This window comes from Phalaenopsis equestris, unplaced genomic scaffold (genome assembly GCF_001263595.1).
Source record: "Phalaenopsis equestris unplaced genomic scaffold, ASM126359v1 Scaffold000036, whole genome shotgun sequence".
In the NCBI taxonomy this organism is placed as follows: domain Eukaryota; kingdom Viridiplantae; phylum Streptophyta; class Magnoliopsida; order Asparagales; family Orchidaceae; genus Phalaenopsis; species Phalaenopsis equestris.
The window spans coordinates 2,517,224-2,532,119 of NW_018164478.1; the positions used below are offsets into that span (position 1 = coordinate 2,517,224).

At 35.7% G+C, this 14,896-nt stretch overlaps 2 protein-coding genes across 2 annotated transcripts in view; one reads left to right on the top strand and one right to left on the bottom strand.

Moving 5' to 3' along the window:
* The first annotated feature begins 3,167 nt into the window (after positions 1 to 3,167).
* LOC110018850 (T-complex protein 1 subunit gamma) overlaps positions 3,168 to 14,896 on the top strand; it is a 20,126-nt gene continuing 8,397 nt past the window's right edge. Inside the window, exon 1 of the mRNA XM_020716307.1 lies at positions 3,168 to 3,296. Coding sequence (XP_020571966.1) covers positions 3,183 to 3,296 — 114 coding nt within the window. The 5' untranslated portion in view covers positions 3,168 to 3,182. The remainder of the gene's footprint in view (positions 3,297 to 14,896) is intronic.
* Positions 11,325 to 12,232, bottom strand: LOC110018851. Its single transcript, XM_020716308.1, has 2 exons — positions 11,623 to 12,232; positions 11,325 to 11,524 (listed from the first exon to the last, which is right to left on the bottom strand). The coding sequence occupies exons 1-2, from the start codon at positions 12,109 to 12,111 to the stop codon at positions 11,417 to 11,419; spliced, it is 597 nt and encodes a 198-aa protein (XP_020571967.1). The 5' UTR covers positions 12,112 to 12,232; the 3' UTR covers positions 11,325 to 11,416.

Genomic DNA, 14,896 nt, shown 5'->3' on the forward strand with positions numbered 1-14,896 from the left:
CGAAAGTCAAGTTGAACATAAAAACGGCCGACAGCGGGGCATTTAAAATTCCAAATGGCATAACATTTCATTCATATATCCCATCACACGTCTTAAACACTATTTTCCATTCATCACCGAGCCTCATTCATATTTGGCTGTATCGTCTTCTCAAGTCCACCTTGGAAAACATTCTAGACCCCTTTTAGCTGAGAAAAAAAGGTCATCTAGACGGGGTATTGGAAAGAGATATTTAATAGTTATCTTTTTCAACACCCGATTATCGATACACATGCGTCACAATCTATCCTTCTTAGATGCCAACAAAGCGGGAGCTGCACAAGGGCTATAACTAGGTCGAACAAGACCATTTTGAATCAACATTTTTACTTATTGCTGTAGTTTCTCATATTCCATAGGAGAAATTCGGTATGCAGAACAATTAGAAATAACAGAGCCCAAATAAAGTCCATGACGGGCTGGAATCTCGTTGGGAAAGACTGTTCTGAACTACTACAGCAGTTTTTCAACTTCGATAGTGTGGTGGTGGCTTATGTTGAATGATAGTGTTGAGAAGTGCTAAACCGAAGGCTGCCTATTTTAATTCTTTCATGAAGAGGGCTGTGTGACGTTGAATAGGTACGGTTTAGCCTTTGATGGTGTGTCCTCCTTCATGGAAACCAACACAACAATGTTACCATTTTTTTTTAAGGCATATTGCTGAATCCACAATGGGTAATTTTCGATCATATTGCCATGGCCTTCCAAGCAACAAATGCCTAGCATCTATGGGAATGACATCACATTGGACCTCTTCTTAGAACTTTTGCCCTGTAGAAATTGTGCCAGACATTGTCTAGTAACCTGGAGCTCATTTCCCTTTTTAAGACATGCAAACCGATAAGGATGTGGATGTGGTTGTGTGATCAGTCCGAGATTTTCTACCATTGTAGTGGAAACAATGTTTCAAAATTTCCACCATAATGAGGTTGCACACTTTGTCCTGCCCTGTCCATTTTATCCCATAAATATTATGAAGAAGCCATTCTTGGTTGGGAAGGGTTTCGACATTCGAGAGTATACAAAGGACCAACAGTTCACTTGCATTGGCATGAAACACTTGCTCTTCCATATGTTTGTTGTTTTATTCTCTCTGAATTTTCTTCTCTTCTGAATTGTTTTCTTCTACCAATGACATGACCCGGCGGTTAGGACAATTGGATTTTATGTCCAAACTCATGACACTTAAAGCACCTCCTTGAAGACGGGTTTGTACCAATTTTTACCTATTCCCTGGAGCTGGAAGACAACTTTTGTGCTGCTTTATTCTCCCGTGCTCCCACTTGCTTTGTCCCAATTCTGTCCAGTTCTAGACTGAACCGATTTCTCTCCCAGGGGGTGGTGTAAGTATGCAATTTTACTATATTTCTGCTGCCGTTCAACCTTGAAAACAAGGTTAATGATGTTTTGGAGGACCCAAAAAGGCTGTAGTTTTACAACGTAGCCTATGGTTGGCCTTAGCCCACTCAAGAACCAAGCAATGGAATGCTCTTCAGGTTCGGTTGGGTTGCAATTTAGCCAAAGGTGTTCAAATTCTGCTGCATAATCCTCCATCATCAATTCTTGTTGTTGGAGATTATGTAATTTTAAGAAAACATCTTGTCGTTAAATGCTCTGACAAAATTTTTTTGTAATTTTTTTTTCATTTTTTCCCATGTAATCTTTGATTGCACCTCTCTTTTCCTTATTTTCTTCAAGTTCTCCCACTAAATTGATGCATTCTTTTTGAGTATAACTGCCACCAACTTGACCTCATGTGACACTTCTTTGTAATAAAGAAGTCACTTCACCGTGTGCAGCCAATTGCTGAATTCTTCCGGATCAAATCTTTCATCGAAATCAGGAATGTCAACATTAATTTCAAAATCCGAATTTTGGCATGGTTGTTTTCTCCTATAGGTGCGGATTGGCCTATCTCCCTCGGTGGATACCTCTCAGAAGAAAGGATTTTCTTTGTTTTCCTTCAACCGCCTCCATTTTCTTGTCTCTAATTTCCAGAATTTTTGTTGTTCAATAACAACAAGCCTTTCTTGCAAACAACATATTTTTTATTTCAGTTCTTTTACCATAATTTCTTTATTGGGTTGCAAAATTTAGGCGATGTGGCATTTCTAGAACCTGAAATCATCACAACAGTGGGTGGAACAACAGTCATCTCCGGCTGGACAACAACGTCACTTATCTGTGATTGGACTGAGGAGAATTCAACACATCAGAGAATCCGGCTACGGTAGTGCCTATTTGGAACTAGAACAGAGGAAAGTAGGGAGGACTGCGGTGGCAACTTCTTGCCATGGTAGAAAGGGCCCGGGAACTCTTCTAAGAACTAGGCTTCAATGTTCTAGGAAGAATTCCTTCTCTAGCCAAACAACCCAGGAAAGAAATACTTGCTATGATACTACGATGATAGCGACACATCAAGGAAAACAACTGATCATTCAGTTGTCTTCCACCTGGAACCAAAAATTGCGATAATTAGCAGCAGGAAAGGAACAACCCAGGAAAGAAATACTTGCTATGATACTAAGATGATAGCGACACATCAAGGAAAACAACTGATCACTTAGTTGTCTTCCACCTGGAACCAAAAATTGCCACAATTAGCAGCAGGAAAGGAACAACCACAAACACCCCGGGAGGGCCGAACCCTGGTTACAGTCCAATCAGCTTGATTTTCTAAGGAACACCCACTCTCGGCACAAAGGAAAAGATAAAATGAACACCCAAAATTCCTTTTTCATTAAATAAACATGCCTTATATTGGGAGACAGGAAATACATTTGAATAGTCGAAAAAGGCATCTATGCCCTTTTAAAAGAAAAGAAAACATAAAAACATAAAAACATAAAAACATAAAAGAAGACTAAAAACAAATACGAGGCTGCATCACAATCTTAGCTTGGATCAATTTAAATTTTATTCGAAACATGCTACGCTTGTTACTTGTAACTCAGTGACCTTGATACCAGCTTGATTTGAGCCAAAAGTAGATTCAATCTTTGAGTAATCTTTAATCTTGTATCCAAATTCGCAGCCCTACTTTTAATTGGTCCGCCTCATAATGCCTTCTCTTAATCTCTTAATGATTGTTATTTTCAGTGAAATTCTTTCTCCCTAAAAAATTTTCTTCGTAATTTTGCCATATGAAATTGGATGTTATACTTTTCATAATCTTTTTTTCAGGTGCTGCAATGTTAAGCCTTGTTAAAAGCTGCATCGGCACTAAGTTTACAGGACAATTTGGCGATCTAATTGCTGTAAGGATTAGTTTTTACATTCTGGTTTTTTTCTTTCGATTACCAAGTATGCTAGATTTTTTGCACATTAGCTTGCTCATTTTTGTGGACCTGAAAATTGCTATCCCTTGTTTTAATTTTCTTTACCCTCACCTGAATGAGTATTGATGTATTCAAGGAATCATAGCCTGTCAAGCGGTTATTTTAATACCTTATTTTTTTGCAATTCTGTTTGTGCACTTCTTTTTTGGGATACCTGTCTATATATTTGATTATTTTGGCATATGGCTTTACTGCTTATCTGGGATAATGGAGGTATAAGCATTTACAGTATATGCACATATCATGGTGTTTAAATTTTGTTATTTCACTCTTCTTTGAGTAGAACCATACAATGATGTTTTTATAGATAGACGACAATAAAACCTCTGTTAGGCTCTTAGAACAGTGAACTAAATAAATAATCTGTTTTTGGCTTCACTAGCAAACTTGGTTCTTAACTCTTTAGATTTTTTTCTTTTTCCTTTTAAACCTACTTGTGATATGGTTGTTGATATATTTGGAAATTTAGAATTATGCCAAAAATAAAGAAAAACGTAGAAGTGGAATGGCTTAAAACTAGAGCTGAATGACTTATGATTTGAACACAAAGACAATATACGATATGTAGCTTTAGCGGGTCTAATATTAACAAATATCATCATTATTATTATGAGGCGAATTGATCACTGTATGTGATATTTTTAAGTATGTTTGGTTTATCATGTAAAAGAATGAGGGGTAAAATGATGATGTGGCTGAAGGCTTCGTGGTCATGCTTTAGGCTAGTATAGACTTCTTTTAGATCTCTATTTAGAATAAATTTTTTAAATTTTAATTAATGCAAGGGCCAGCTGTAATCAACAGCCAAGAAATGTAGAATTTGAATAGGGTTTATTTTGGAAACTATAGCAACGTTCTTGACACCATTATGTTAGGACTCATCTTGTACATCTCCATGTTGCCATCAACTTTGCACTTAAATTTTCAATATTCATTACACCTTATGAACTTCTTGACTTTATTCAGTTCACCGTTCACAAACTCCTAAGTACCATCTTTCTTTTCAAAACCATTTATTTCTTCTATTATGTCTAATTTGCAATTCAGATCATCCAAAGGCTTCATTAATAGGGCTAGACATAGACAGATTAGATATTTTTGAGGTAAATGCTCCATGATTATTCCATGATTAATTGAGATTATCGTATGATAAATATTTTGTAATGGTTTGTTGGGTACATGTTCAGATTTCTTTTCTAATGGCCATGTGAAGATGGCAATCTGAACTATATAAGTCAACTCTACCAAGGGATATGCATTTTGACTAAATTATTGGCAAAAGGTTTTTCTGGTCTTTTTTTTGGGTTCTTTTTTTTTGGATATATATAAATCAAGAGCCACGTTTAGGAACACATTGTTGTACTTGTAATAGTTCTCTCCTCGCCTTTGATTCTTATATGTTTAGGGAAATTGGATTAGGATTTCCTTTATTTTATGTACATGGGACATTTTGACTTTGTCTATGGTAGAACAAGATTGGTCAAGGGATTGATTTCTTTTTTTTTTCAAAAGATTCCCTTCTTTCTAACTTTTTGGAAGGAATTTGTGGTAAAAAACATTTGATCTTCAAGAAAGCAGACATCCGTGGTAATTTAATTTTTTTAGAATCATAAACTAGTAGCCCTTTAATCTTTGGGTGCTTTCCTGTGGGAGCACACTTTTTGACTCTAGGATCAAGTTTGGATCAAAATTTGTTGGGTATGCGAACAAAAATGGTATACCAAAAACCTTTATAGGTAAATGTGGATTAATACATTCGGGAAATATATATTTTTGAAGTCTAGGCGTGTAATATGGTACAACACTTGTGTAAGCATTAGCTATTGATTAAATATGATGTCTTTAGGATTATATCTTCGTATTCATTTTTGAGAACATGCATAGAGAATATTATGGCTCAGCTAACTTTAGTGATTGCTTATTTTTTTGTTGGGACTTCTGTGATAAATGGATTGATGTGACATTCATTTTTCTTTCAAAAATGTTATAGATATTTATTAATCTAAAAATACTAATCTTTTGGCATAATTGATTTCAATTATGTTGAAGAAATCTTTAAATCCTGGACTTGTCTTTCATAAAATAAACCTAACAATGTTGATTGTGTTGATAATGATCTCAAGCCATCTTTTTTTTAGTTATGGTGGTGATCTTTTGACATGCCACATCAATCACTATGTTTTAAGTAGAATGGTTTGGGGGCATGAAAGATTTTTGTAGAATAAGTGGCTTGTTAGCTTTTGGATAAATAACAATTTTTATATTCGAAAGAATAACGGACCACTTTTTAAACTTTTTAACTAAGTTATAAAAAATATGTTTTTGGTACTGAAAACTTGATGTCCTAGTCTAAGATGCCATATCAGTACTTGTTCATGTGCAGATATTGAGCTAATATCATGGCACTTAACCATCAACTATTTTATTGTTGGAGAATTTTTCATATTTGTTAAGATAATTGATCATTCTAGCACTGCTAATCATTCTCCTGAGCCGTTGTCTTGAAATTCATAATGAGATTCAAAGAATATGACATCATAATTAAAGTCTTTAGATAGTTTGCTTACATGTAATAAATTTTAGGCAAATTTGGGATTGAGGATAGGATGAAGGGCATATTTCTATTTTTTTTTCATATTTTGTCATGTAATGGCTGAGAAATGTCATCATCAACCCTAATCCTTTGAGTTTCAAAACTAGGTATGCACATATTAAACAGTTGAAGGCGGGATCATATACTTCTAAATTAAATGATCTAGAAGAAGTTGAGTATAAGATATAACAACAATAACAAGCCTTTACCCCACTAAGTAGGGAGTTTTGATTATAAGATTAAGTATTAAAATTATTACATGACTCTGCAAGGGTACCAACTAGGATTATTTGGTTTGAAATTGGCTTTTAGTAGTTTTAGGAGATCGTTAAGGCTTATTTGAGAACCCGATTCAATTTCATTTTGATCCATAAAACGTTGATTAAACAAATAACATTAGTTTGGTACAAAACAATTGCCAGAAGTTCGTGAACGCCCCATTTTTTCTCGCTGTTTCGGATCGCGGGACATTCACAGTTTTGGCTCTCTGTTCCACGTTTCACAATAAAAATGTCCAAACTAACCTTCGAATGTCTGTCCCTTTCACCTATAGCTTTACGTGGAGTTCGAAAATCTTCAATCCAGCCCAATCTAGTAGGAAAAATTAGATCGATGAGGATCAAGTATTCAGAAATGAACTGTAAGAGAATCGGGGATCGATGGAAGAGAAATAAATGATAGAATGGAAAAGATGCACACTTTTTGGAAGTTTTTGCAATTGGATGAGGAGAACTTTTATGGAAGAGCTACACCTTGGCGAAGGAGACACGAGCCTGCGACAGTGACCAGTTTGATAACAACGTCGACCGGGCACATGATATTTTTGTCTTTTATCTGAAAGAAGCTGCCAAAAAAAGTATTATAGTCAAACGTTGCTTTGCTCTATAAAAAGGCTCATTTATATCAATTTTTATTATAAAGTTATGTATAACAACAACAACAAGCCTTTACCCCACTAAGTAGGGAGTTTTGATTATAAGATAAAATATTAAAATTATTACATGACTCTGCAAGGGTACCAACTAAGATTATTTTGTTTGAAATTGGCTTTTAGTAGTTTTAGGAGATGGTTAAGGCTTGTTTGAGAACCAGGTTCAATATCATTTTGATCCATAAAACGTTGATTAAACGAATAACATTAGTTTGGTACAAAACAATTGTCAGAAGTTTGTGAACGCTCCGTTTTTTCTTCACCGTTTCGGATCGCAGAACATTCACAGCTTTGGCCCTCCGTTCCACGTTTCACAATCAAAATGTCGAAACTAACCTTCGAATGCCTGTCCCTTTCGCCTATAGCTTTACGTGGAGTTCGAAAAGCTTCAATCCAGCCCAATCTAGTAGTACAAAATTAGATCGATACGTAGAAATGAACTATAAGAGAAACGAGGATCGATGGAAGAGAAATAAATGATAGAATGGAAAAGATGCACACTTTTTGGAAGTTTTTGCAATTGGATGAAGAAAACTTTGATGGAAGCGCTACACCTTGGCGAAGGAGACGTGAGCCTGCGAGAGTGACCGGTTTGATAACAACGTCGACCAGGCACATGATATTTTTGTCTTCTATCTGAAAGAAGCTACCAAAAAATTTATTATAGTCAAACGATGCTTTGCTCTGGAAAAAAGCTCATTTATATCAATTTTTATTATAAAGTTATGTATAACAACAACAACAAGTCTTTACTACACTAAGTAGGGAGTTTTGATTATAAGATAAAGTATTAAAATTATGACATGACTCTGTAGGGGTACCAACTAGGAGTATTTGGTTTGAAATTGGCTTTTAGTAGTTTTAGGAGATGGTTAAGGCTTGTTTGAGAATTGATCCATGAAACGTTGATTAAACGAATAACATTAGTTTGGTAAAAAACAATTGCCAGAAGTTCGTGAACGCTCCGTTTTTCCTTCGCCGTTTCAGATCGCAGAACATTCATAGCTTTGGCCCTCCGTTCCATGTTTCACAATTAAAATGTCCAAACTAACCTTCGAATGCCTGTCTCTTTTGCCTATAGCTTTACGTAGAGTTCGAACTATAAGAGAATCGATGAGAATCAAAATGTCCAAACTAAGCTTCAATCCAGCCCAATCTAGTAGGAAAAAGTTAGATCGATGAGGATCAAGCACACATAAATGAACTATAAGAGAATCGAGGATCGATGGAAGAGAAATAAATGATAGAATGGAGAAGATGCACATATTTTGGAAGTTTTTGCATTTGGATGAGGAGAACTTTGATGGAAGCGCTGCACCTTGGCGAATGAGACATGAGCCTGCGACAGTGATCGGTTTGATAACAACGTCGACCGGGTACATGATATTTTTGTCTTCTATCTGAAAGAAGTTGCCAAAAAAATTATTTTAGTCAAACGATGCTTTGCTCTGAAAAAAACTCATTTATATCAATTTTTATTATAAAGTTATGTATAACAGAACGTTTTTCAACGGTTATGTGATCTCAAACGAAACCTAAGTTACTACTTAAATGGATTTGCAATTTTGTCATTTTTCGTAATACGATACATGAGTTGGCCTATCACATCACTTGCTATACTCATTCATTTAGTAGACTTACCATGAATTTTGTAGTAATTTTCTCATGTATGGTGTTGTCTATTGTAGTACTATCACCATACACCTGAGTTACTAAAACAGATTTGCAATTTTGTCATTTGCTTAATACGATACATGATTTTGCCTATTACATCACTCGCTATACTCATCCATTTAGTAGACTTACCATGAATTTTATAGTAATTTTCTCATGTATGATGTGGTCTGTTGTAGTACTATTACCATACGTTTGAGAGCTCTGAAAATTTGCTGCCCTGAGTTCCCTCGAAAAGAATAAAGAATGAGTGAGATAGTTTACCGTGAGGTTACTGTTCAAATTTTCAGAAGGCAGATGAAACAATAGACAAGATACTATGCAAATATCCGCCCTCATTTTGTAAGAACTTCAAGATATCGGGTATGAGGTTTCTCATATGCTCAAACCTCTATGATTAATTATTCATCTCGATGACAATAAAGCACTATGATTAAGACTATTCATTGGGTACTAAATATTCAAATTTTTTATATATTAGTAACATATTTAAGTTATGAAATCATAAAATTATCGCTGTGAGCTTAGAGCGGATGATGGGGAAATGATGATAAATCCAATCAAAATCTCATGGTTTTGTCATCTCGAGTTGTCATAGACCCTGATTTATTTGGTCAGAGGAGGTGGGCGACCCAAACTGATTGAAGGAACTTTGTCAGCATCCATGAGTTGCTTTGTCCAAAGAAACATTTAAGTCCTAGGGTGGATTTTTGTTTAAGGGGACTAGTCTTAGTTGATTTTAGCATACATAAGGCTTTGTGGCCTATCAAATTATCCTATGATTCTCAACTAGAAGGAAAAAAAATTATTAAAGAGCATACTAGTTATAATCCTGACCGTAATATAATTGTCACTCGATAAGAAGGTTCTAGTTGTAATTGCTTCTTTTGTAAAGCATACTGGCCAAGCCGCACAAATAGAAAACTCATGCCACATCCTTACTGCTACAAAATATTTTGAATATGAATTTAATAATATACTTTATATAATATTAGCCCTTTGCGAGCTTGACCCAACATTAGATTTGCAAGATTCGATAAACGATTGTAGAGGACATATGTGATTTCACTCTTAGCTTTTTAGTGATAGAATTATCGTTTAACTTTTTTTAAAATTTTTATGATTTTTTAAAATTTAAATTTTCTTATTTTAGAATAGACATCTCCGATTAAGATTCATAATATACAACCATCATCGGAGAAATATTTGAAATACTTGAAATACTTATATTTGATATTTAATTTGAGTTTGCATCTTGAATATTATCTAAATCAACAGTTCTATCAATTCCAGCATTCTGAGGAGGATCAAACTTAGTACTAATAAAGAGGAGGATCAAATTGTTAAGATGAGACTTATGACCCTACTCTATATGCAAGTCGGCCCTCTTGAGAGAGTGTGAAATTTAATGTTTAAGATCTGATTTTTTAAAAATATTGATTTTCTAAAATGCAATGTATTTACACATTTTTAAAACAACTACATATTGTTTTAGGTAGATTAAGGGTCTGTTTGGTGCAGCTGTTGATTATTAATAATCTGCTGATAAGCAGATTATTCTGATAATCTGATAATCTGCAGATTATCAGAATAATCTGTCTTGCTGTTTGGGGCAGCTTATTCAAGATAGCTTATTTGTGATTAAATGACATTCATGCCCCTTTGTAATAGAACTGTTTGAGGCAGCTTATTCAGAATAGCTTACTGATAGTACTGGATCATATGCAGAAACATGAAATCATCACAGATCATAAATAGAAGATGTCATACATTACTCACACCCTCATGAGTACCAAGATAACTAAAAAAGTACAAATACGAGTACAAGTACAATCAGAAATATTAAAATGTTTAATTTCAGACTCTGGCTACGTCTGTCCTCATCTGCTCTGTCAAAGTCAGAAAACACCGGATTCCCATGACTGCTGGCCGTGTCATATGAGGGACTGTCAGCCCACCGGAAGAACCCACAACGAGCTGAAACACCCTTGGCACAACCGTAGAACTGCCTCCCAAAGCTATGAGACTGACGCGATGTGAGCAACGGAGCTGGTAGACCACAATAACACAAAATACCTCTGTCTGTACCTGATATCGTAGAAGTCATGTTTCTATAACTGTGAAAAAAAAAATATTATTAGTACTTATCCAAATAAAAGTAAATTTGACATTAATGTAGGAACAGAGAAAAGACTTGCTGGATTAGCTATCATATATAGCATCTGCTATAGACTCCCTCAGAGCAGCCATCTCAACTGCACCCTCACCATCCTGAGTTTCATATTCAATCGAGTCCATCTCATTATCAGCTAGAGATCCTGAAGGTTCTAGAGTATCAATAATTTCATCATCATCACTGATATTGAAGTCCGTATCTGAATGAGAGGGGTGACGTCGGATGAAGGTGTGAAGTGCCATGGTGGCCCACACAATATACACTTGTTTAGGAAATGAATAGGATGGCATATCACGTAGAAATACTCATTTCTTCTTCCACACACCGAAAGTTTTTTCAATAACCCCCCGTAAAGCGGAGTGTCGCTTGTTAAACATTTCTTTTTTGCCACGAATATTGCCACTTGCTCGCTCGAAATCAGGAATATGGTATCTTGTGTCTGGATATGGCTTTAGGTAGCCTCTTAACATCGGATATCCAGCGTCTACCAAATAATACTTTCCTGTTATTAAAGACAGTACCAATTAAAAATAATTAATGTAATTTTCGCGAGGTTTTAAGTAAAATGAACAAACCTGAAGGTGGGTGAGGGAAACACTGTGTTCTATTCCTAGTGGCGTAGGAGAAAAGGCGACTATCATGCGCACTTCCTTCCCACCCCGCCATTACAAATGTGAAGCACATGTTGAAATCACACACTGCCATAACATTTTGTGTGGTTGTACCACTCCGACCAATATACGCGATCTTCTCGTGACTTGGTAGTCTGGCATCTACATGAGTGCCATCAATTGCTCCAATACAATTCTGTTCATCATAGTTAGCAACTGAAGAGGTCAATGAACTAAAGTAACAAGGTAATAATACTTACTTTGAAATACGGCATGTAACGAGAATCATTTGCAATTTGTTCAGGAATATTTGCGAACGATGTATCCGTTGGCTTGATGATCTGTGTTGCTAAGCTCACCAGTGCTTGTAAACCTTTGGAAAAGTATCGACTAATGGTTTCTGATGAATGTTGAAATCGCTCCATAGCTCCTCTAACTGATTCATTCTGTGAGAGCATATATAATGTTATTGCCAACACCTCTCTCGTTGTTGTTCTAGAAGAACCTTGTAGATGGTGGTTCCGACTTAACTCGTGTAGCAGATCGATAAAAATAGGCGCAGTCATTCTGAAAATATTACTGAACCTTATCGGATGTCCAGCAAGCATCTCATCCACCCATTTGTACCCAATAAAAGAGGACGTCATGCGTGGTATCCGTCTATAACTGGAGCGATAGTACTCCAGCAATAATATCGCTATAGCAGCAGCCCATGCCATTCTTTTACGACGGTCTTGCAGTGGGTGCATCCTGAGATGATAAATAAATTAGGATGAAAGAAAATATGTAGAGGTAGCGTAAAAAAAGTTGAATTGTGACAACATCAATTCTTACTTAGCATCGAAAAATAAGTGAGACAACATTTTCTGAAGATAGGGAAAAAAATCAGATAATACATAGCATCATAAAATAAGAGTAGCTGCTGTAATAACAATACATATTTGATAAGTCTAATGAAAGATTAGTACTATAACACGTAAATACTCAATGCGCATCTCGGGTCGTAGTGCAATGAACATTTCCCTACGAGTAGGGTCCTCGAGCTTTTGAAGACATTTTGCCTGAAAGCGCATATCGGATGCTACTTCTGGAATAGTATCTAAGATGGCCAGGCAGTCCCAAATGGTGCTGTCAGGAGGAGTTGGAGCTGTGAAAGCTGCAATTAATTCAGCAAATGAACCTTTTACAAAACTGTCACTCTCTTTCTTCTTCCTCGCAAGTCTGGGCCTTTTGGACATGGAATTGGACTCCTCCATCTCTTTTTGGTTAATGCTAGGAATTTCTTCATCAGCTATAACCTGTTCAGGTGGCAAGTCATTTGACATTCCTGTAAATCCCATCTCGCTTGGGTTTGCTGCGTGCTTTCCAGTCGCGACAACCCCCTTAAACATGATGTCAAGTTTTGTCTCGAAGTCTGGCTCAATTCCACACTGCCTATACTTTTTCGCTGCTGGTAATGCCTGTAACAAGCTTATTTAAGGGGATCAGTTTGAAAATAATTTGAGAAGTAATGTTATTGAAAAAATAAATGTATAATATTACCTGAATTTTCTCAGTCCACCATTCAGCTGGAGCATCGATCGTCCTTTTAATTGGATCCCATCCCAACCCGGTAGCACCACGTTTCAACTCTTTCCATAATTTCCATTCTTTTTTCAATTGGTCCCATTTGTTTTTGAATTTTAGCTTGTCGTAATCCCTACCAGTTAATTCTTTAAATCTCCCAGCTATATTACTCCAGCCTTCTTTATTAAAATACGTTGTTGGCCTATTCCCCAGTTCAGTTTCTTTAATGCATAGGTCACAAAAAATATTTGTAACTTCTTTATCCCACATTGCAGACGTACTACCTTCAGTTGCCTTAGACGTTTTGGTACTATTGGGAACAAATTTAAAATAAGCACTATTGAAAGCAACCAACTTTTAAACAACAACTAGTCGAGAAATAAAAAACCAGAACCAACATAATATCCAATGTATAAATAAAGAAAAAAGACATGAACACGAGAGATTTTAATGTGGTTCGGTCGGAGACCTACGTCCACAAAAGGCAACCCACGTATATTTTATTAACAAAATTGAAAAACAAGTACAACTATAACAATGAACTATAGCAAATACAAGTACAACTATAACATTGAACTATAGCCAAATCCAAGGTGAAGTTCCAACTTTCAAGAGATAATCTGGAAGCGATGTTGATATCAAAGTACCTAAGCCTTCACTGTCCTGTAGGGACGAATATCAACTTCTTTTGAACACATCAGCCAAGGACTAAAGCCCCAATGTGGTAAACAAAATACCAACAATGCTATCAAACACCAAATTCCACAACATCACCAACATATGGCCATTACAATGGCCATTACAATGCTATCAAAATACCAACATATGGCCATTACAATGTCTTCCCTCTTCTCATTGTCTGCAGGTATATCCAGAGCACATGTGCCACTTCTGGAGAATGGCTGTATGAAGGACTTGATTGGCTCTCTAACAACATAGCTAATAAGGTATGCCTGCAATTGCTGTAAATGGCATTTACACATTCCACAAAATTCTTATGTATTTATCTAACATCTGAACATTTATATTTTATATACATAGCACTCAATTCTTTAGCATTACATCAAAAATACCACCATCAATATTTTCTTAAAGTGAAACACACCTTCTTATTCATAGGTTTATAAAACCAAGGTGTTACATGTGTAAATATTAAATTTTGGGTGTTTATATGTTAATGCATTAGAATTGTGTGGTATATATGTAAATTTCCGAATCACCAATAACTATTGCTAACCAGACCTGTGTATTTTTGTTGGTTTAGAAGATGGAATTTGGTGTTTGATAGCATTGTTATGTATTTGTGTTATAAGTAGAAGAAAAATGCTCAAATAAAGCTCTCACTAAACACGCTGAAATGAACTTATCCACTAAATACTCAATGCACAATCTTCCCCTCACGCTCACAGTCACTCCACTCACTCAAACTTCACACACACACACTTTAAATCCTTCCCCTAACATAACTCCACCCCATATATTATGCTCCAGCATGTGTAAATATACAACTGAAACCATCAAATCCAGCCCTGTATGGACCAAAACCGAGCCAACAAATGTAAAAATAACTTCCAGCATTTATTTAGGGAGCCATAAGAGTAGTAAAGCTGCATAATGAAGTCCCAAATGTTTAAGATGTATATTTACACATGAAGGAAATATCAGCACATCAGAGCTGAAAGTTGGATGAAAGAAGAATAGAATATCCAGCATGTGTTAATTCTATCTATCTATCTATCTATCTATCTATCTATCTATCTATCTATCTATCTATCTATCTATCTATCTATCTATCTATCTATCTATCTATCTATCTATCTATCTATCTATCTATCTATCTATCTATCTATCTATCTATCTATCTATCTATCTATCTATCTATCTATCTATCTATCTATCTATCTATCTATCTATCTATCTATCTAAAAATTCAGCCCTGTAGGGACCAAAACCGAGCCAACAAATGTC